Here is a 24,757-nt window from a genome sequence, read left to right as displayed (position 1 = left end):
AGGCAATTAAGCAAGGAGCTACATTATAACATCTGATGGGGGATTACAAATAGACTAATATCTAATCATAATAAAATTAAACATGAGTCATACAGTTAGACATTTGCTAACATCTTTGGCACTCATTCTATATTTCATTTTATTCTGAAGAAGTGGGCAAGATCCACGAAAGCTCATATTAAAATATAATAGTTAGTCTTCAAGGTTTTCTTCTTTGTCTTTGTTGTTCTCCTCCCCTCCCTTTGGATTTTGCCTGATATGCTTACACAAACTAAGACAGCTGCCTCTTCTAAGACTACATCTTTGGACTCCTTCATGAACTCAGGTTTAAAAACACTACAACCTTCTGTGTAATTTTGATATTGTATCCAACAATACGAAATATGAAAAAGTAGAAACGCATCCAAGTGATGGGGATGAGTTAACAAAATAAGGTGATTCATTTTTTCTCCAGACCTCTGATAAAGTTTATCATGCAACAGCGTGCATGTTGGTGTTTCTGCAGTATCAGTGCCACATGGGCAAGGAGATCCCAGCAACCAAGTTTGCATTATGTTCAACATACCCTCTAGTTTTCTGCCTCTCATGTGCGCGACTTCACCCCTGCATGCACACACGACTCCACCATCCCTCTGTATGCAGAGTTCCATTGCGACCAGAAGCAAATGCGATCACTGCGTTGAAGAGGAAGAGAGCTGCACGTAGGGAGGCAGTGACGTGCGTGCGCTCGCACCCAGCTTAGAGGGAACTTTGATTATGTTAAACCTAGCTAGTGTAAACGCTATGCAGTGCTTCAGAATGGTTCAGTTCTGTAGGCAGCTAGTGTTTGTCATCAGTGAATGTTAAATTATGGACCAAAGATGATTAATAAATATAAGAAAAAGGTTTTTTTAAAACCCCTATGTGTCCTAGTACACAATCCCAAGGCAAGAGTGAGTGACACCTGTATTACAGCACTAAAACAATCACAAACATAAGCTGTCCTTTGACCTCCACATAGGTCCTCGGCTCTATGGTATTTGCCTTCAGATAATGTATATTTTGGTCTTTTTAAAAAATATATATATATTGCCATGTTGCTGCACCACAAGATGATTTTCAAGCTAAAAGAGATATCACAATTTATGTAACATTAAAAGCAATGCACCTACTATTACTGTATTTCCACAGCATTAGCAAAGTAGATGTATAATTTTGTGTTGAGAATTAAAAGTATGCTTTAGAGAGGGAATAATGAGAGCTTGCTACTTTTATGTGTCTTAACATTTTTCATGTAAATTGTATGAACAAAAGATGGCCAATGGAATGCTGTTCAAACGCGTTGTCATTATTAATGGCATTTACTATTTCACATTAGCCAATTTGCATTATCATTTTCAGATAAAGGCTTAACAAGACATCCAACTGTTTTACATGAGTTCTTTTTTTAAGTATTGTGAGCACATCTCATAATTCTTAAAGAAAATTTGGCTGCAGTAGCCTTCTTTGCTGTTTTAGGTACACAGAGCCTTGGAAACCCATTGGAGGGGAGCCACAATAGTTAAGCCACTTCTTAAATATCTCACATATCTTGAGAACCCCATTAAGATCATGTATGTTAGATGCAACTTGACAGCACATAACAAAGCAAGCAAAATAAGTATGATTTTGAAAAGGCAGTTAAGACCTACTTGCTCCAGGTGGAGAAGTAAACTTCAGGAATGTATTTGTTGATAAAGAGCTGCCTGGAGTTTTGGACTCTCATTGCGGGACAAGGTTGTGTCATGATGGGAGCCTGCACTTTTGAAGTCACTAGAACACTGTTGTTCTTTAACCTCATGGTAGACTTCACAGCTGAATTATGGTTTTCTCATTGACCAGAACATTTTCTACTACTGTTCTGTCACTCTTTCTCTACCTAGATTGCCCAGAATCTGAAATCAATCATTACCCTTGCCGGCTTTTTCACTAATGCAGTTTGAGACCTTTGGGTTATTGTTTTATTCTGTTTTTTAGAAATCTATTTTTAAAGCCTTTCCAAAGAATGAGTTTTTAAAAATCAGCTTGTAAATAAATTGATTTTAAATGTATACAATTTATTGGTTGAAATTCTCTTCTCGTACTATTAGAAAGTGTGATTTTTGCAATATGTCTTATTTCCAGCGTTGCTTTTTCCTATAGCCAAATGGTATTCAAATGCAAAAATATTTGTGCTCTGCTCTAAATCTTCCACTCAAGCTTTTTGGCACTTCTTGGTTTGGCGTGTAAAGTTTCCCCAGCTTTCCTTACTTTCAAGCTACATCCAAAAGACAGATGATATATTTTGTCATGTTAAATCTTACAAACCTTATGTGGGAATGCTATCTCCTGATTTTTAAAAAAAGTGTTTTTGTATCTTAGTCATGCATATTTGTCTTCAACTCGCATGAAAAGGAGTGATACTTGAGTATTAATATTATATGGCTGCTTTATTATTTTTCTGGACTTCAAAACTAAGTATTTGGAAGCATTACAAGCCTTTTGCCTCCAAAATATACTGAACTGTGAAACTACCTAAAAGCTGTTGAACAAAAATAGATGAAGATCAGATGAGCCTCTGCTCTCCTTTTCACCCAAGTTTAAAATTGCTTGGTTGTTCTTTTTAATCCAAGAAATGCAATAAAAAGCATTTGGTGTTCTAAGGGAACCAGGTGTGTATGGTCTAAAAGTAGCAAAGCTTTTTAATATTTTATTTTCACCACAAACAGGTTCATACCAAGTTCCACTGCAGGCAGGCACATGCTGCAGGCAGCGACACTTCATGCTTGACATTTTCTTATGATGGTACGATTCTTGCCAGTCGAGGAGGTAAGTGACCACATTTCCTTCCATTTATAGCACTGGATACAAGGTGAACTCGAGGTTGCACTAAAGTCGTAAAGCAAAATTCATTGCCTGTTCCAAATCTGGGGGATCCCTTGGCATTATTTCCCTTCATCAGTGGGTTTATTGCAAGTAGAGGATACAGTTATCTCTTCTCAGTCTTGTCACTTTTTACACATTAAAAAGGGCCAGGGGATAGATATCAACAGCAAGAAGCAAGTAGTGGTCCAGGAAATGGTAGGATTGAATAAGTGGTGACATAGAAGAGTGCAGGATTCAGGATTGGTCCTCGATTGATAGTGATACAAATTCTCACTTGGCTCATTGGGCAGGGTGGGAATTAAGCCCATTTTCTGCAGAATTCTTCAATTCTCTATAATTAAGATGGTTGTTGGTTCTATTGGCTTGTTTATTTTAACAATCAGCCTGTCCTTCTGTGCTTCGTTGTGTGAGTTTGTGTGCTTTGTTTCTCAAGGAAGGGGGCAGCAGAAACATACTAAGCCAATTGCAGAGGCTTAGAGGGGAGAAAAAGAGTTTTTTTGTCTTGGTAGGAGGCAAGGAATTTCATAAGGCTTTAGAATTCTTCAGGGTCTCTCATCATGAACAGGGTGATGGTGACGGAAATGAGGAATTGAGCAAGGATTCTTCTTACCATACAGGTGTCCAGTGATTCACACTTATTAACACTGGTAGAAAAAACAGAATTGCCACCAAAATCAACTTCTCCACGTAAAGTGTCTGCCTCTCATTTTTGTATAAACTTCAGCTAACATCATGTCCTGAGATCATTGTGGTGAACATTTTTCTACTGATGTTGTACAGCATGGATTAGTGAGATCCTGAGAATTGTTGACTGGAGTATCATTAGGGCAAGAGCAAAGTTGAGTAGAGTTAAATGGGGTGTGGCCCTCAACAGCCAACTACCATGTTTAACAGCAGTTGTGTCTTCTTGATAACATGACCTTTGGTTCAGCCCTAAGGTAAAGGTTCCCACTGACATTTAGTCCAGTCATATCCGACTCTAGGGGGCAATGCTCATCCCCGTTTCCAAGCCATAGAGCCAGCATTTGTCCATAGACAGTTTCTGTGGTCACATGCCCAACACGACTAGACACAAACACCATTACCTTCCCACCGTGGTGGTCCCTATTTATCTACTCGCATTTACATGCTTTCGAACCACTAGGTTGGCAGGAGCTGGGACAAGCAACGGGAGCTCCACAACGCCACCACATCCCAAGTAGTTTTTTAGACCTCCTCTCAAATTTTACATTTGTTGTATCCCCACATTTATGAATCTTTTCATTCCTGCTGTTGATTTTAACATCCTCATTTTGCCACTGAAGCTTTCAGCTGTCCCCAGAATGTCACAGGAAGCCAGGTGGTTTTTCATAAATAAATTAGTATCTAACCCACATGTCATCACTTTCATGAAAAGTCATTTTGAAACCTGGTATTTAACGCACAACTCCCAGCATCACTTTAAAAAGAGTGATTTTATTCAGAGGGGGAAACTAACCATTATGAGTTAGCTGAATCTGGGCATTTTAGTCTGTGGTAAAAAAATGATCTGGGCTTGTTTAGCTCAGTGGGTTGGGGCAGCTGTGTGGAGAGCAAGAAGCTGGGCATTTGGATTCCCAGGAGAACCTCCTTCCAAGAGAGGGGCCAGTCAAGATCACCCAGAGTGTATCTGTGTGGCCTTGGGCAAATTGAACAGTCCTGGAGTGCCACCAGGAGGGACTCAAAATCCATTTCTGATTACTTTATACATAGAAAACCCTGAAGGGTTGCCCTGAGTCAGAATCAACTTGACGGCGCATAATTATTATTAAAGAATGGACAGTTTCTCTTTATGTAACATAAGTATTACTCTGGACCTTTACCAGCAAAAGCAGATGTGCAGTCAGCAGTCAGTCTTAGATTAGCACACCTGCCCAAATGAAAGGGATCAGAGAAAGGATCATGTTTGGGGGAATAGGAACTTCCAGTGAAACCCTGATGCCTTTTGCCTGTCGGATATGAGAGAGCTGAGACAGGGCTCAGCTGCACGGGCACCAGGGAAAAAGAACAGCAGACAAATTGCTTAGGAGTGTTCCCAGTTTCATTTCCATTGAGAGTAAACTTGGAACCTGACAGAAATGCAAGAAAGGGATGTTTAAAAATCCACTTCTGGCCCTGATAATAGCTCTTTAAAAGCATCTTTAGTTATAGTTTTTATTGTAAGCCGGCAATAAAAGATGATTCAGTAATACATGACTGGCTTGATCATAAAAATGGGACTGAATTAATTGTGAGAGACATCCTCTCCTTCTGCTGACATGGTAGGAATGTACACAGTGAATACTTATTGTTGCTTGACATTGAAATAAACAGTTGTCTCTATAATGGTTTTGTGTGTGTGAATTATGATGCAAGAAACTACACATGCAACCCAGTTCATGTTACCTGCTATGGAATACAGTAATCAACCAGCATAAACCTCATCAGGACATCTTACTCAATTCTCTTGATTACCTGCAAAACCCTATCTACCCCAAACAAGCAGTAAAAGTATAATTTACCGCCCAGAGTAGACCTTTGGTCTAGATGGGCAGAATAAAAATCCAATAAGTAAGTAAGTAAGTAAGTAAGTAAGTAAGTAAGGAAGTAAGGAAGGAAGGAAGGAAGGAAGGAAGGAAGGAAGGAAGGAAACACACACACACACACACATACATACATACTCAGTAGAATAGATTCATCATCTTGTTATATCTAACAAGGGTGGAAATGGAAAACCATGGCCCACTGTATGTTGTTTGAATTGAATTGAATTTTATTCAAATTTTACCCAAAGGGCATTGAAACATTGAGTCAATACACAAAACCAATAACAAGTCAACAAAACAGCATCTTCATAACCATATATAACGAGTTCCAAACTATATGTTGTTAGATGATAATTCTTAACAATTTGCTGACTATCTCTAATGGGAGCTGAATTTCAGTAGCATCTCACAGGGCACATCCACCCTACTCCTGCTCTAGGTAATAATTTAGTTGAAGAATGAATGAAACCTACTATTCATGCTTTGTTTCTGGTGAGATCTAAATCCAACACTTTGTCTTCGTTCTCCAAGTCTGTGGTTCATTCAACATCACTGTCTAATCAGGTCGGTTTGTTATGTCTGAAACTAACCAACGTTTTTAGGGGCCATATCAATATTAAAATCTACTTTGGAGTATGTGACCAACCTTTACCCCGGCTTGCCACTTTTGAAATAGCCTTCATTTAAACATACCTTCCTTTAAACTTCCCATAAACATACTATACCAAGCCGTTAAAGAATGGGAAAAATGCTATGTTTTTTATTACAAAGTAACAAGTGATAAGGAAAAGAGAGTTCAGCATAAGCTTCTCTTGAATTACAGCCCAACTGTCAAAATACAGTGGTGCCCCACATAGCGAGGTTAATCCGTTCCGGATTAACCGTCGCTATGGGGAAACATTGCTATACGGAACAGAAAACGCCATAGAAACGCATTAAACTTAGTTTAATGCGTTCCTGTGGCTCCAAAACTCACCGTTCTGTGAAGTTTCTCCATAGCGCTGCCATTTTCGCGCCCTCGGTAAGTGAGGGCAGGGCGCGAAACAATGCGGGCGGCCATTTTGGGCGCCCGGCGGCCATTTTGGAACCACCGATCAGCTGTTTAAAAAAATCGCTATGCGAAAATCGGTAAGCGAAACGCTTACCGATCGTCGCAAAGCGATTTTTGCCCCATTAAAACATCGCAATGTGATCGCAATAGTGATCCCAAAAAACGGATCGCTATGCGAATTCGTCGTTAAACGATGCGCTTGTTATGCGAGGCACCACTGTACACAACCACCCTTCTTGGGAGCTCTTCTGGCCCCTCCTCCTTCAGGCTCTTCTGAATACAAGGCTCACCTCCTGCATTCCTCCAGCCAATCACCTTGTTTCTCCTGTTACCATGCAAAATTGGCTGGGGTTCTGTCACAGGGTATTTGTTTTAGTAGAAAGTTAGTATTCATGGGCTAAAAAATAATAATCAATAGCACCAAGTAAAAGGAATACATACTGTAGGGTCCATATAAAATAGAATAAAAGATCATCATCTTCATCATAGAACTACACAGCTGGAAGGGACCCTATGGATCATCAAGTCCAGCCCCTGTCAAGGAGGCACAGCAGGGAATCGAACTCCCAACGTCTGGGCTCCATAGCCAGGTACCTAAACTGCTGAACTATCGAATGTAAGAATCAGTAAAATTATGTTTCTGACTGAGGCAGTTAGTGGATAAAGACACAGATTCCAAGTTCTTGAATTATTTAAAACTTATACAACAGGCAAAAAGAGTTCAGGTTAAGTTTCAAGCTAAGGTTAGGTTATGAAAATGCTGATATAGCTGATAATTATTTATCTTTTTCACATAGAGGGGTGGTTCTTTGTGGTTTTATTTTACAGAATTAGCTTTGTCCAAGTAAAGCAATGAAACACATGCTGATCCTCTTGTAAAACTGCCTGTCCCTTTGGCTGATCACCAGCAGGTTAACAATTTGAGATGTAAAGATAATGTGAAAATGAAGAACACTTTCTAGGATAACATAAGATAAAAAAAGGCCCTTGTAGATCACACTGATGGCCGATCTGGTCCAGAATTCTATCCTCCTAATTGACCGACCAGATACCTATGAGAAGCCCAGAAGCAGGAATATCTCCTGCTTCTATTCAGTCACATTCCCCACAACTGGTATTTAAGGTACACTGTCTTTGATACTGAGAACTATTGTTATGTTTAGTAGTCATTAATAGCCTTTTCTGTGAATTTATCTAATTCTTTATTTTAAAATTGTCCAAGTCGATAGCCATTATTACATCTTGGGCTAAAGAACTCCATCATTTAATTATGTACTGCATGAATAAATACTTCATGTTTATCTTTGATCTTTTACCATTCAGCTTCACTGGATGGTCCCAAATTTTTGTACTCTGATAACTGCAAGTTCTACAATTAAGTAGACTATCCTCTATCCCCAGAATATGACCAGTTTTGTATTCCTCTATCCTGTGGTTTTCCACCAGCATTTTTCTTTTGAGCTAAATAAGCCTGAATGTTGCAGCCTTTCCTCACAGGTTGTTGCTCCAATGTCTTGATCATTCCGGTTGCCCTTTTCAGTGTCTTTTCCTCAGCTCTTTTTAGTTTGAAATGTGACAGCAGAAGATAGAGTAAAGAGAAACTGCAGTAGCTGAAACTGTGTGACAGGAACATTAAAAAACCACCCTCTGATGTTATCCCAGATAGACTCATAAATATTCTCAGTTCTTTAATCATAGCTAACTGTGTTCACTCTCCTTAAGGTTCTCTCCTTTTACCTGCAAATTTGAGCCACTGTCTCATATTCTTGTTATGTTGGTACCTTTCATAATCATGATTAATGCTAGTCCAGATTTGCTCTTTAACAACACATTAGAAACCAGCTGCAGATCATGGTTAGGAAAAACTTTTAGTGTTAACTATGGTTAATTGGGTTGGAGATGTAATCCTAATAGTGGTTACAGCTAGCAGAGAAGGCAGTGTAACGGAGACCCACTGAAGGGAAAGACTTAGAAAATACACAACCCCAGACTAGGTTCTGATGAAGGAGGAGTGAAAATTGGTAGAAGAAACAGTAGTAATTTAAGTTATGCAGATGGCACCATCCTACTGGCGGAAAGCAGAAATGTCTTGAAAAAGTGAAATTCAAAGAAGAAAGTGCCAAAGCAAGACTGCAGTTGAATATTAAGAAAACAAAAATAGTGACTACAGAGGAACGATAAAACTTTAGTGTTGAAAATGAGGAAATTGAAATAGTTAAGATATCTTTATAGCTTGGTTTAATCATCAATTCAAATGGAGCTTCAGCCAAGAAATCAGAAGAAGACTTGAGACTAGGAAGGACAACAATTAAAGAATTTGAAAGAACAGTCAGCTGTAAGATGGAGACTATGACCAAGGTCATCCACACTCTTGTATTTCCAGTCGCCATATATGCATATGAAAGCTGGACAATTAAGAAAGCTGACGGAAGGGGGATTGATTCATTTCAAGTGTGGTGCTGGAGGAGAGCTTTCCGGATAGCCTGGACTGCCAGAAAGATGAATAGATAGACCCTAGATTAAATCAATTCTGAACTATCTCTGGAGGCAGAAACATTGAAACTGAGTCTGTCCTACTTTGGGCACACCATGGGAAGGCAGGAATCTCTGGAAAAGACAATAATGCTGAGAAAGTTGGAAGGCAGCAAGAAAAGAGGAAGGTCTAACATGAGATGGAATGACTCCCTAAAAGAACCACAGGCTTGAGTTTGCATGAGCTGAGCAGGGCAGCTGAGAATAGGGCATTTTGGAGATGGCTCATTCATAGGGTTGCTTTAAATCAGAGGCAACTTGATGGCACACATCAACAAACATTTTTTTCAGACTTCAAATGTGATACAGTTGCTTCTTGCACCATTACACACCAATACATGCACACACACACACACCCCTTAATATCTATGACCGGAGTCCCATACAGTCAATTATATCTTATTGTGTGAAGCAGTAATGTAACAATGTACTTCTCATGTGATATTCACTTTATGCTCCAATTTAGTAATTTACATTTTTCTTTAGAAAGTAGCTAAAGGAAAGGACTATAATAATGCCCTATCTGAAGGTTGTGTAGACATATTTTCATGCACACTGTTCTATCTTTGATTAAATGTTCTTGCCGAAAACAATATTATTTGCTCCTGGGTGGATGAAATGCCATAGTCTCTAATATGTAAGATCGTCATTGAATCCCCTCCTTTCCATTTTCAGTATTTTCATCTTAGCAGGGCAGTGTACGTATAGTTAGAAGGAGTGTTCTATCCAGGTGCATATCAGACTTAGATGTGCTTTACTTCAGAAAGGCAGCTGTTATCATGTACCTTCATTGCCCTGGCCTGTAGTTTGATGTAATGCAGAACAAAGAAGCTGTTCCTAACATATTTTTTAAACATTAGAAAACGCAGTCTGACTGGATTTTTCTCCCTTACATCCCGTAAATCCTCCAGAGAGATCATGTCAAGGCCTAGTCCATCAAGGCCAAAGAAGCCTTGATTACATTTTGTTACTCTGAAAGATATTTGAAGATTTGCCAGAAACTTTTGTTGTTCTGCATATGTTATAAAAACCAATTACTTAGCTTTTAGGGTATAATGTGGGCTTCATGAGATGCGTTACGGAGTCCAGAAATCTTAATTTCTACTGGTGCTAGACCTGTATGTCATGCCTGCACATTATATTCTCTCTCACTCAGATAATGACAAACCTAATTACAGTAGTTGCTTGTAGCTTTCTTCATCAGTAAGATCACTGATTCTTAACCTTGGGTTATTCAGGAGTTTTGGGCTGCAACTCCCAGAAGCCTTCACCACCAACTGTGCTGGCTGGGGTTTCTGGGAGTTGCAGTTCAAAAACATCCGAGTAACAAAGGTTAAGAACCTAGGAGTAAGATGATTATTTCTCTTGGTCTTTGGATGGGATGGAGAACCTTTCTTCTGTGTTGTTTTTCTACATATATTTCAATTAAAATGTGTAACTTTGGAATCAACTTCACTTGGTTCAACCTCAGTCCCATCTCACACTAGGCTCTGCGCAGGGGTCAAAGTTATTTCTTCTTGTTGATTTGGGTTTTGCCATGATGAGACATCATGTCAAGGAATATTAAAGCCACAGGGATTCCTTGACTCCAGCCAAGAGTAAAACAAAGAGCTCTCCATCCTTCCCAATCCTCTGAAACGTGTATAAATCATCTCAAGCATTCCTTCCCTGTCCTAAGCAGAAAGATGCAACCATCTAGCCTAGTGTTACCATCCTAAATAGGGCAGCAATCACCCCAGTTTGGGGCAATTTGCACAAAAAAGGCAATTTTGTACAAAAACTAGGTAATCTTGCATTGAATGGGCAGATTGTTGCACAAGACATGTTCTCACTAACACAAGATCTCACTAGAAAACACCAAAGATTTTTTTCACCATTCTTGCTGGTAAAGAGAACATTGCAGAAGAAGTTACAAACCTGATCAGTTCATGGGTATAGTAATACAGAGCAACTAGAAATTTTATCTTTTGGTTGTGATTGGAACATACATTCATTTGGTCGATATGCTGTTGTTGTTTTAACTTGTATATTGTCCATACTGCCAAAGCACTCTCTGGGCAGCTTACAACAGAATAATGCAAACAACATTTCCCACCCCCAATGAGCTGGGTGCTCATTTTACCAACCTTGGAAGGAGGAAAGGCTGAGTTGACCTTGAGCTACCTGAACCTATCAGGATCAAACTCAGGTGGTGAGCAGTTTAACCACTGCGCCATGGGGGCTCATGATAAAGTCATTCGCCTCTTGTTGTGGCCTCTGTGGCTCATGTGAATGGGTTCTGTATCTATTCAGAACAAAGTCTGCTGTTAGCCGCCTAGAGTGGTCTTAACCGACCAGATAGGCGGGATATACAATAAATAAATAAATAAATAAATAAATAAATAAATAAATAAATAAATAAATAAATAAATAAATAAATAAACGCCCCCTTGAGCCATTAAGGAAGCTATCATCGCCCCCCTCCCCGCAGTGGCGGCGGCGGCGCCACAGGGAGGGGGGCATGATAACTTCCTCAATGGCACCAGTGGTGTGACGGCAGCAGTGCTGGTGGCACCACATTGGCTGCCAGCACCAGCTGCCCTGGATCCAGCGGTGTGGCAGGGGCGGCGCCAACAGCATCACATCAGCTGCCAGCACCAGCTGCTCTGGATCTGGTGGTGCAGGGAGGTGGCGATGATAACTTCCTCAATGGTAAGCGCGGCGGCGGTGTAGCAGCTCCATCACCCCCCTTCTGTTCCTTCACCCCCACGACATCCCTTTTCATTCCATCGCCCCCCTGAAAAATGAAATATCCCCCCGGGGGGCAATATTGCCCAGGTTAAGAACCACTGATCTAGATGACCCCACATATTGAGTATGGAACTTTTTAATAAAGTTGCCTGGAAGGTCCTGACTTTAAATCTTCTATCCAGCAAACTGAATTTATTTTCCAAGACCTCTCAGATTACATTTCTCCATGTCTTTAGTGGCAGTGTGTACTATGACCATTGGCTCCATCCCATCACTATCAAGCTATCTAGATGACATGTGGTGGTGCACAACCCACACACCAGGCCAGCATTTTGCCATCTGGTCTCTACACTTATCAGACAGGCAAGCATTTCCTCTTCTAATTATTTGACCTCCCACAACCATAATCCCCCGGAAGTATATCTTCAGTGCAAGAATCTACGTGTTCATTCGCTGTGGGATGGGGCTCTTCTAAGGGATATTTCCCCTCTTCTTCCATCCCTGAGATGCTCATTTTCTGTAGCATCATTCTGGGGTGTGGTACTCTTGTCACAACTCTGGACATCTGGGCAGGGGAGCATCAAAGCAGAACATCTTGGAAGGGGAGGGTTGAGAATTCCCACTTTCCGTAAGTCAGAATTGACTTTCCGTAAGTCAGGCTTTCCGTAAGTCAGAATTGACTGTACAGCATGTGATTATTAGAGTATTTTGAAATGTCATATGTTATTTTAAGATGAATGTCTTTATGTGTTTTAGTTCTGACCTTGGTAATTCCTTCCTTTTGTGGGAGAGAAATAATGCCCCTCCTCTCAAGATCCAAGAGAAGGAAAATCGAAAGATTGAGTTTTGGAAGGAGTGTCTATTTTCCCGTTTGTAGCAGTGTGTACTAAAGAAATACTCTTTTTCTCACAATAGCATTTTGCCATTATTGCATGTCAAATCTTTGTTTATATTTCATAGGTGATGATACCTTAAAAACATGGGACATCAGGCAATTTAAAACACCTCTGAATTCAGTTGGTTCTCTACTTAGCTTCTTCCCCATGTAAGTAGCTTATTAATTCTCACTATATGCTTTACAGGCTGAAGTTGGTGAAAATTAGTACAGTGGAAGCACACGACCTAATCAGTAATGCTGTGAGGGTTCAACTCAAGATCTCTGTAGGTAGTGGCTCACATGAAAAGGCTTGTGCCATTTGGCAAATTGTGATTAAGTTGATTTTGAACGTTCACACCATTGGCTACAAATTAGCACCATGTCAGTAATTAAGTTGCTGGTTTTTGAGCTGTTTGCAATACGGAAAGTGTTCAGAGTTTACCTTCATAAAATGGCATACTAGCCATTTCATCCTAAAAATATGATGGACTAATACTATGTTGACGAAAATTGATAGTGTAAGCCAGATTTTGTCTAGCTATCTCTCTGACATCTCATTTTGTTGATTCTGTCAGTTTAGCTCATTTTAATACAGAGGTCATTTTAGTTGTATGCAGTGAAAAAACTAAGACAGATTTGACATAATACACACATCTGATTTCCAGAATATTCTGTTCTATACACTATTTTAAACAGGACAGACTGCTGTTTCAGCCCAGATGATAAACTACTTGTTACTGGTACTTCTGTTAAGAAAGGACATGGCAATGGAAAACTCCTTTTTTTTGAGCGGGAGACATTTAAGAAGGTGTATGAGATAGATGTCACGGATGCGGTAAGCAAGAGTTGTGTGATCAGTACATAATTTGTTTCTTGTCTCTTATTCATATATGAAAACCTCAATCTGATTGTGCTTCTTGTGTGTCTAATTATGATTGATGCAGCATATGTATATATAATTTAAGGTGTGGTTGATATTCCCAATATGGGAATGTACAGCATCAATACTGGTATTTTGTTGGTATCTTAATCCAGTTCCTATTAGAGTAAACACCCATTGAATAAATAGGATTTATTTATCTGTAGACAGAACATCTGTTCTAGGTGGAAGTACCCAGTTTACTTAGGCCTTTGTCTCTTACATTAAATACAGGACAAGAGACATACTGTATTTGGTTCAGTGCTAGACTGGACATTTTGCAAAAAGAAGGATCCAGTTGTCAGCATTTCCACATAGGGCTGGAAATAACTGTTGTCTGAAACCCAGAGAGCTGCTGGTAGTCAGTACTGACAGTACTAACTAGATAGGCCAAGGATCTGACCTGAGATAAAGCAGCGATCACGCTGGGTCCTTTCTGTTTCTCGTAAGCACTATACAGTGATGCCTCACACAACGATGTTAATTGGTTCCAAAAAAATCAACGTTGTGTGAAACATCGTTCTGTGAAACACCATTTCTCATAGGAATGCACTGAAAACCGGTTAATCTGTTCCAATTGGAACGGATTGTCATCGTTCAGTGAAAATCCCCATAGGAAACATCGTTGAGTGAAACGATGTTTCCTATATTGGAATGTATTGAAGCCGACTCATTACATTTCAATGCCTTTGCGAAGTCCTTTTTCGCTCCTGTAAAAGTGTCTTACAATGTTTGGAAGCTGTTTTAAATGATTGCAATGGTTAGTCCACCTCCTGAAACCTATGCAAACTGATTTTGGTGTTGTTCTGACATTTCGTTAATTTATGATGATTTTTTGAATTTTCTCCATTGGAAACCATTGGATGGTCTGTCTAATGGTTTCCAATGGAAAAAACAAAAAATCATCATAAATTAACGAAGTGTCAGAACAACACCAAAATCAGTTTGCGTAGGTTTCAGGAGGTGGACTAACCATTGCAATAATTTAAAACAGCTTCCAAACATTGTAAGACACTTTTACAGGAGCGAAAAGGAAGATTGTTGTGTGAAAATCCCCCATAGGAAACATCGCTGTGTGAGGCAGCAAATTTAACAGAAAAAGGCATCGTTGTGTGAATTCATCGTTGTGTGAGGCACTCGTTGTGCGAGGCACCACTGTATTTGTCATGGTTGTTCCAATACTGTTTGAGGTAAGGCTAGTCCTTTATAGCCGCAGAGATTCACCCAGCGGTCATATAGACTAATTAATGTGTATTAATTCAAATTTGGAAATATTTAATATTATTTAGCAGAAATACAGTACCTCTCAGAGGCATGGGGCTTTCAGATTCTTTTCAGTGCAGCTCTGAGAATTTTCAAGGGATTCCCCCAGCCAGAATTTTGGTAGCTCTAACAATAAAAAATCCAGTTCCTTAGAGAGGTTTCAGGGCACACACTTCAACCGATCTCTCTCTGCAGCAATGGCCATTAGGCTGAAGAAGCAGGAAATGGGTGGGAATGGCTAAGATCCCTGGGAGCTACAAGAGGTTAGGGGACTGGCTGTCTCTCTGCTCACTAGGCTTTGTACAAGATGCCTGTGTTGGGGGGGGGGGAAGCCTGTGAGATTTATATTTAGATTTATATTGAGAAAGAGAGAGAGAGAGAGAGAGGAATTCTAGATGCAGATTGCGGAATGCAGAATGGTTATTTTAGCCATTTGACATGATTGCTCGTTAAATACAATTTCCATCCTCTTCCTTGCAAATTGGACAGTGACTTAAGAGACTTCCCCTCTTTTCCAACCAATATGTTGCTTGACTCACTTCTTTGAGTAATCCAACATACCTAAACATCTTATACCTTGAACTTCTTGATTTGCGGCTCAGGTTAAAGATTAAAGGATAAAGACAGACAGATAATTAGAGAAGAAATAAAACAGAAACATTTCTTATTGGTGAAACTTTTTTTTGCTAGCCACAAGTAATGAACTTTTGTTAGATGGGATTCTGATATATATTTCACTGCTGAATAGAACAATAAGTTTGCTAGTTGAATTAACAAGCTGTGCTTCACCAAACCTGTTTTTGAGGTCCTGCTTTCTTTTGCCGCTATCATTCCTCAAAGTTAAAATGAAAATCATTGAAAAAAATATTGTTTTTTGCCACGAAATGGGGTACAGGAACTGCGGGTCTCCGACAACCACCCCAGACAAGCAAACAAAAGAATTTCAAAACATAGTAAAATTATAGAAACCCACATAGCCATTTTTCACGTTGTGGAGTCTAGTGCAATCTGTGGTGTATCCTTTATCTGGAAAAATTGATCCCCAAGCTGTCTATCCACTGAATTAAATGATAAACCATTCCTTATGGGTTCAGGGCCTGAAATGCAATGTGAGGGAACATTTGTTTTTGTCAAATTTAAACAGAAAAGGAAATACACTTTTACAGCTGTTTAATTTTATTCTATCAGGCAACAAGGGGAGGAGATTCCAGACAATATAGATAATTTTTAAACGCTTAAGTGCTGTAAACGTAATCTTTAAAACTGCTTGGTAAATAGCCAGGAGATATTTGGCCTATAAATGAACCTGATTTTTAATGGAAACTTAATGGCTACTTTTAAATACTTGAGCAAAATGACATGTAGAATTCCTTTCTGTCATACCAAGCAAGCTTTTGTTCACCTCATGTCTTTTAAATTTTTATGGGAGAGATCATTATTATTCCAGACCTTCTGTTTTTCTGTATGGACTAACGCGAGTGCTTAAAGTCTTCTCCACAAGGCATTTTGCCAGCGCAATCCAGGTTGAACTTCATGGGACATGAATAAGCAGTATATGTTAGACATAGGAGCTTCATATTCGTCTTCCAGGGGAGACGAATAAGAAGCCCACCAGCACAAGTATCCCAGCAGTTCTGTCCTTCCCCACGCTCCAGAAGTAGTCTGGTCCACTTACCAGGCTCCTTGGCGCATGTGCGGCTGGCAGCAGCAACATCTGGTCCACTTACGAGGAGCAAGTGGATCAAACGTTCTGGGGGGCAGAGAAGGACCACCAAGAACACCTGTGCTGGGACACCTTCCCTGGGAGATGAATATGAAACTCCCATATCTAGTATATATTCTTTTGCAGTTCTAGAGACAGTATATTTAGCTATTTTTTAAAAACTAATAGTTTCTGTTGTTCGGAACAGAATATATAATCTGTGGTATGAACTCATAGTGCTTACGAGAAACAGAAAGGACCCAGCGTGATCGCTGCTTTATCTCAGGTCAGATCCTTGGTCTATCTAGTTAGTACTGTCAGTACTGACCAGCAGCAGCTCTCTGGGTTTCAGACAAGAGTTATTTCCAGCCCTATGTGGAAATGCTGACAACTGGGTCCTTCTTTTTGCAAAATGTCCAGTCTAGCACTGAACCAAATACAGTATGTCTCTTGTCCTGTTGTTATGCAAAAGTATTTATTACCAAATTTGATGTACAGTGGTGCCCCGCATAGCGAGGTTAATCCGTTCCGGATTAACCTTCGCTATGGGGAAACATCGTTAAGTGGGACGGGGAAACCCATTGGAACGCATTAAATGCGTTCCAAATGGGCCCAAAACTCACCGGTCTCCGATGTTTCCCCATGTTGCGGTGGCCATTTTGGGTGTCCTGGCGGCCATTTTTAGTGTCCTGGTGGCCATTTTGGGTGTCCCGGCGGCCATTTTGGGTGTCCCAGCGGCCATTTTTAGTGTTCCAGCAGCCATTTTGGAACAGACGAACAGCTGTTCCCCCATCGCAATGCGAGGATGCCCTCGCATTAGCGATGGGGAAATCCGCATCGGTATGCGGATTCTTCGTTAAACGGTGCGCTCGTTATGCGAGGCACCACTGTATTTAATGTAAGAGACAAAGGCCTAAGTAAACTGGGTACTTCCACCTAGAACAGATGTTCTGTCTACAGATAAATAAATCCTATTGAGTTATTTCCAGCCCTATGTGGAAATGCTGACAACTGGGTCTTTCTTTTTGCAAAATGTCCAGTCTAGCACTGAACTAGGATCCTTCCCAAATCATGTGTCTGTCACTGTAATATATTTTAAAGACAATTCTAATATCAGCTCTATTTTTTAAAAAAATCAACATACTGTATTTATATCCCATTTCTCGGGCTAAGTTTCGAAGCAGTTTGCAATATAATAAAAGATGTGCAAAAGATTACTATGAAAACCACAATGAAGACTACAGCGGCAAGAAAAAAAATTGACTGCCAACAAGAACCTAAGGTGTATTTAAAGCCAGAGCTAAATATGCATTTCAGAGATTCCCAGGTCCAAAGCTTCACTAAACAACTGCATCGTAAAGATGTGAACTAGTTAATGTATACAATCAGAAGATGCTGAGGATGTGGACTAGAGAAGGGCAGGGCACAGTTCAAACACCAGAATTGAGAAAGTCCTGTCATAAACCTTACCTTGCCTTCAAACAGAGCACATTGGACATCTTCTCTGGGGAAGATGTTAACTAATCAGGGAGATAGAAGGAATATCGGTGGTCTTTATGCAAAACATACTGATAAGAAGACATTCAAATGTGTAATATTGGATTTGTAATTCCCAGTTTTACATTATGCAGCAAAAATGTTTGTTGTACCAAAATTTGTAATTTGCCTCCATTCATTTTTGGCCGGAACAATAGTGTGTGTATCACATAGTTCTGAAGTCATTTTTCCAGAGAAGCATGTTTCTTCCTAGTCTCTTGAGTGTTTTCAATTTGATGACAGTATGTTCACAGTGTTGTAGATAACTTTTCAGCTCCCAGTTTATTTATTATAGTTGGCTAATTTCATAGGATGAGCTCCAAAGGAGATTCACACTTGAGTTATTTGGTTTGTCTACTTTTAGGCAAAGCTTTAGCATAATATTTTAATGTGCAGACAGACTGTCTGTTCCAGAGGGTAACAATAGACATTCCTACTCATGTTGGTAGGCTAGTTGTGTGCATTTGGGGAATGGAGTGACTGTATATTTTTCCAGACCTTCAAGTACTTTAAGAACAATCCATTTAAAATAAATGATTTTACAATCTTGATATTTTGCATGCCAGTATTGCTTGGAAGAGCCATTTATTTTTTTAAAGATTTTCCGAGCAGGTTTAAGGACAGGAAACAGAAATATTGAAATAATTGTATAAAGTACTTTGAATGTTTTTACAAGTACATTAATTTTTCTTTTTTTAAAACAGTGTATTTATTTGAATTAAACCAATTATCAACTTCAGAATGAGTCCAAATTATTCATTAATGAGAACAAATTCAGGCCCCTTATTTAATATGTAAAAAAATCTTACACAAAAGTCATATGGCTGACTATAGATTTCATCTTGTTCATAATGCTAATGTAAAAGTTGGCTTTCATTGGCCCACATTGCTATGGGTTTGGGTCATAGTACCCAGGCAAAATATAGCCTTCTGGATATTTTAAAATAGGTGCCCTAGGCGCCATAGCCAGTGGTGAAGAATAGTGCAAATTGTAGTCTACTGGTTCCCAATAGAAATCCTGACCAGCACACATAGTGGTGAAGGCTTTTCAGAGTTTTCATCCAAGAACATCTGGGGACCTACGGTTGGGAACTACTGATTTAAAGGACCACAGTTTGGTCACTCCTGATCCAGTTTTTTAAAGATTACAGTTGAGCCCCCATATAAGTGGGGTATTGGTTCCAATCCTTTCCCACTGATGCTGAAAACCGTGAATAATAGCGAATGCTATACATAACATGGTAAAAGAAAGGGGGGAAAACCAGAAAAAAGTATTTTCATGCTGTATTTACCAGAACTGGCCCCTAGAGGGTGCAAGAGACCATGCTATGTATTCGTCAATGACAGGAATACATAGCATAGTCTCTGGTTCCCTCTAGGCGCCAGTTCTGTTAAAAACAATGTGAAAATACTTTTTTCTTGCTTTTATTCTTTTAATATTTTTAATATTTTCAGACTGTGGAAAAGTGAAATTGGATACTGATCCTACAGATACTGGTATCCTACTGTATCGTTTCATTATCCACATCTGATCTAGGGATTTAGTATATCTGCTGACTGCATCAAACTGAGCCAATGTTAAAGTGTTGGGCTAGGTTTCAAGAAACCTTAGTTCAAATCTGCGTTCATCTATGAAACTCAGTGGCTATGAAACTTGGGCTGCTCACACAGTCTCAGCCTGACCTACCTTACAGGTTAGTTTAGAGCAGGGGTCTCAAACATGCGGCCCGGGGGCCATTTGCGGCCCCCCAGATGATAGTTTGTGGCCCTCGCCTTGCCTGCCCCCCCAAAGCGCCCACACATCCTCTGCTGTCAAGAGTAAAAAAAAAGCCTTGCCTCGCTCGCCGGCTCTCTCCCAAGACAGCACCTCTTGCACCCTCCATCCAGAACTGCAGCCTGCCAGCCAGCCCACCTGTCTGCTGGCTAAGGAAACTCCTGGGTGGCTTCCTCGGGCTCTTGCTCCGCTTGGCGGAAAATCTGATGCGGCCCAGCCTCACCCTGACTCTGTCTCTAGTGGCCCCCAGGTAATCTGAGTTTAAAACCCCTGGTTTAGAGGATAAAATGGAGAGAGAACATGTTGAACTCATAGGAGGAAAAGTTAGACATAAATATGATAAATACCATTGCATAGATGTCTCCCAAGGTTCTTAGAAGCAGGGCTTCCCTGTTCTGTTTTCTAGGGAAGGGAGCCACACTGATTTCACAAAAAAATTGCTGGTGGAACCCTCTTATTCTGTATTAGAAAAATATTGATTATGTAATTACAGGTGGCAGTTGCCTTTCTGCCTTTGTAATAGCTGCTAGGAGTGCATCATAATAAGAATCTGGCTGGATACCTCACTTTGCAGGACTCAGAATATGTGGTTGTGTAAACTACTACACGGTTAAGTAAAAAGAAGAGGAGATTATGTTTAGATATTCAAATCATAGAATCATAAGGTCACAGATCAATTGAGTTGGAAGGGGCCCATAAGACCATCAAGTCCAAACCCCTGCTCAGTTCAGGAATCCCAAGTCAAAGCAGGTCTGATGGAGGGTTGTCCAATTTTCTCTTGAATGCCTTCCAGTGTTCGAGCACTCACTACCTGCCAAGGTAATTGGTTCTGTTGTCGTATTGCTCTAACAGTTAAAACATTTTTCTTCATATTTAGCCTAAATCTGGTTTCCTATCGTTTGAGCCCATATTACGTATATCAGAGGAATGTGAGAACATTTGGTTTGGGTAGGAAAATCCACGTTACTCACTACTATCATCTTGGAGTTGTAGCAAAATCTCAGAGATTTTCTTGCTTCACTATGTGAAATTTATTCATATTCGTGCTTTCCTTCTGAAGGGTACAGAGGTATTTAAATGGGCATATCTTGTTTGAACCTTATCATAATTTTGTGATTTAGAGCAGTCAGAGACCAATGATTGAGTCTACCTAAAGATATTGGAGCTTTCATTTTTCTGTTCCTCAGCCAAACTTCTTAGTTAGTACATTGCATTAGCTCAAGGTCTATGCCATTGCCAGCACCCCATTAAAAATTTATCTCTGCTTAGGCATGCACTTTCTAGGTGCAATGTTTTATTTCTTGAGTTTCGTTTGTTAACTTGCCGAGTCCAGAACCATTCAGAATTCAACCTTTGTAACCTTGGTGCATCATACTGTTACAAATAAGTGCTGAACAGATGTGTTCTGTTGTAAAACTACTATAAAATTGCAGTGTCTTTTATTTTTAATGAAAGAAATAAAAATATTTTTCTTAGACCACCACTGCTGTGTTAAATGGTGGCAAATTGGCCGGGTTTTGAGATGCCTCAGTTTCTCTCAGCAGCATGAAATTCTGTGGCTAGTATAGACAAAGGATGTGCACAATGTTCATAAGTAATTTTCAATCCTTCCATTCCCAGTTGGTGCTCCTTGCTCTTCCTGGAAGCTTTGTGTCAAAGGTTTGGCAGTTCTCTCAAGTGCAAGGAGCTGCAAGAGCAGACAAATCAGTATTCAATGCAGTAGAAGGAGATACAGTGTGCAAGAACTCATCAACTTCTTGTGCCTGAGATATTTATACACCTATATCCACACAGAGAAATAATTCTTTTGGCTTTCTGCCTCTATAGACCAGTTACAGTACAGAAGTAATGGCCATTCTCCTGGTCAACCCAAAGGCGATCAACATGTGGGTAGCTCTTCCTATTTCTTTTCTTCTCTCCCCTGCGAAGTCAGATGTCAATACAGAGTTTGATTATCCCTTTCAAAATGACCTCCTTGCCCGTTCAGAGTTCTTGGCGTTGACAGGCTGCTTATCTCACTGCACGGGCAGCCAACCATGCTCTTCAAACAGATCCGACCCCGCAGAGCTTCGCCGCCGCTGAGGCAGAAAGCAAAATTGGCTCTGGCAGAGCAAGCATGTAAAGCCAAAATGTTTTCTTAAGAACAGGGCTTGCTGACAGTTTTATGTCTTTCCAATCCATGTCAGAGTCCTAAATGAGGCCTTTTAAACCATCAGACTGATGCTAGATAAGCTGTGATGCTAATGGTTTGTTGTAGGGCTATTTGTTTGTTTGTTTTAGTGCTAGGCCTATCAAAGGTGGGAGGCCACAGCTTATTTGACCTAGACGGTTCAGTCAAATGAAACAAAATTCTGTACTCTTAACCTTTTTTAAAAGCCTATGAAATTTAGACCCAAAGAGTTCAGGGTAGGCCTTAGGTCAAAGGTCAACTGCATATCCCGGCTGCTGCCACCCTTTGGTATGGTTCCATCTGTTTGTATTTGGCCAGTGGTGACAGCTTGAATGCTAGTCTCTCAGGCAGTGGAAGGCCTGAAAGTGAACTGGTGTGCTTTTTTTCTGTCTGTTTCACAGATCTTTCCACAGTGTTGCCAGTTTTGTACTACAGCATCCGCTCCGCATGTTTCCTCTGCGCTTGAAATGCAGTTTAGGCCTCCCAGTTCTCATGCTGATTTCTGATTCTTCATTCCCTGACTTTTAAGTGCCCCATATGGGGAAGTTTTGTGGAAGGACTTAATAGCCCTTCAGGTAGCTCTGTGTATTATTTATTCCCACATCAGCACAAAGACATGGCAAGGAATGGGTTTTCCCTTGTGCTTTTCCCTCTATAGGCGGGTTCACATCTTCTGCTATTTGTCAAACACACTTGGATGCATTTCTTATGTGCTATAATAATTCCTCAACATGTAGAGGAGAACAGCAAGTAAGCGCAGCTTGTTTCTTGCATGTTCCACCCTGGAATTTTGAAACTGCCCATTTCAAAATATGCTCTTGTGTACAATCCCAAAAGCATAATTGTCTGTATTACAGTGTAACAAACCTATATGTGAGTGGGCAACTGTTACTGTCTTTCCAACTATTATTGTCAGTGTTGGAGCCCAAAATATCCAACAATTGCTGAATTTGTAAAATCTGAAAATGCAGACAAGGAAGGTTGAGGTTCTCCACTCCAAATCCAATTTTCCATCTCCACCAGGAGTAACGGACTGTGGCCACTGACCACAGTTCTCACAATGCCTTCTCATGGCCCAGGTTGGATGGGAGTAATGAGGACCATAAGACAGAACATCTGGAGAGCTAGAGATTCCTCACCCCAGCTGCACACTAGTTTTTGTACATTCCCCAGCCACCCACCCCACATTTATTCTTAAGTCATAATGCAGGTGAAAATAATAAAATGATGGAGAATATGAAATTGCTTTTAATTAGATTCTGTTTTTTGAACATGTGATGAGTATGTTATAAGGCCTAACAGCTCATGAAACGGTCAGTCACTTTCGTAAAAAAAATTATAATCTAGGCAAATCTGACATCTTTTGACTAATTGGTTTGTTTATCAGCAAGCTAGAGAGTTGAACTTGTGCTGTATTAAACGGTACTGACCAATAGCACAAAACAAAACCTTTTAGTTCAGCTTATTTTAATTAGCAGAAGCAAATTGTAAAGCTTCAGCATTCTTCAAAGGAGTGGAACTGTGTATTTTGCTCTAATCTAAGAAACTCAGCTCTTAGGCAGTGTACCAGACCTTGACAAGGGCAAAATGTAACTCCTTCAGAATGTGAGAGAGGATTAGTCTTAAAATCTGCTGTCTATAAACAGGGAGGTCTGGTAGATCTGCACCCAGTACTTAAGGAACAATGTGCACAAACTGTGGATTATGCAGTATCTGAACCAGGGCACGACCACAAGGTATTACACAGATGACCTAATGTATTAATTGAAACAACTGGCTTCCATAGAATACAATTCCTTTCGTACAATCTTCCATAATATACAGTGGGGTCTCTACTTAAGAACGTCTCTACTTAAGAACAATCCAACTTAAGAACAGCTCCATTTGCTAAATTTTGCTTCTACTTGAGAACAGAAATCCAAGATAAGAACAGGAAAAAAAAACCTTTCCTGCTCTTTTTTTAACCTTAGGTCATCTTAGGTTAAAAAAATTTTTCCCCCTAGTGGTAGAGTACGTATTAACCAGCTTTGCATTAGTTCCTATGGGAACTAACGCTTCAATGTACGAACACACCTCTACATAACAAAAAAAACAGCCAGAACGGATTAATTGGTTTTCAGTCCATTCCTATGGGAAATTCTGCTTCAACTTAAGAACGTTTCAACTTAAGAACACCATTCCAAAATGGATTAAGTTCTTAAGTAGAGGTTCCACTGTAGTTTCTATGGACGGAAAAGAGCAGATATGGATTAAATGGTTTTCAATGCATTCCTATGGGAAATGCAGATTCAACATAAGAACTTTTCAACTTGAGAACCACCTTCCAATACGGATTAAGTTTTTAAGTAGAGACCCCACTGTACACATTTTTGTCTCCAGTTCTCCTTAATACTCTTATTTTTGATCAGACACTTCAAAATTGGGAGTGGTGCAGAAACTGAAGAATTATTTTGTTCATGTATCCATTTCGGAAGTGAGATTTAGGTAGCTTCAATTAAAACAAGAATCAGAGGAACTTCTCAACCATCTCTAGTGTGTTGTCTACTCTCACAGTGGAAATCTTACAATCTCAGATGCAGAGGGGTCCTTCCCATCACCTGCTCCCTTCAGCCAGATATGCTACAGCCCAGATCTGAAACCTTCTACAGTATAGGTGCAGCTACCATTACTGAACTATGGTTTCCAACTCCCATTGGTCTGAGAGAAAGCAACATGGTCCCTCTGCAAACATGGCTGAATATAGAATACAATATCAATTTGTGTTTCAAATGGAGGGC

At 40.0% G+C, this 24,757-nt stretch overlaps 1 protein-coding gene across 1 annotated transcript in view; it reads left to right on the top strand.

Moving 5' to 3' along the window:
- WDR70 (WD repeat domain 70) overlaps positions 1-24,757 on the top strand; it is a 150,171-nt gene that overhangs the window by 99,794 nt on the left and 25,620 nt on the right. Inside the window, exons 11-13 of the mRNA XM_072992826.2 lie at positions 2,727-2,826; positions 12,700-12,784; positions 13,313-13,451. Of these exons, the coding sequence (XP_072848927.2) occupies positions 2,727-2,826; positions 12,700-12,784; positions 13,313-13,451 (324 nt within the window). The remainder of the gene's footprint in view (positions 1-2,726; positions 2,827-12,699; positions 12,785-13,312; positions 13,452-24,757) is intronic.

Source organism: Pogona vitticeps, chromosome 2 (genome assembly GCF_051106095.1).
Source record: "Pogona vitticeps strain Pit_001003342236 chromosome 2, PviZW2.1, whole genome shotgun sequence".
NCBI classification, from domain to species: domain Eukaryota; kingdom Metazoa; phylum Chordata; class Lepidosauria; order Squamata; family Agamidae; genus Pogona; species Pogona vitticeps.
This window is presented reverse-complemented; position numbering and strand designations above follow the sequence as displayed.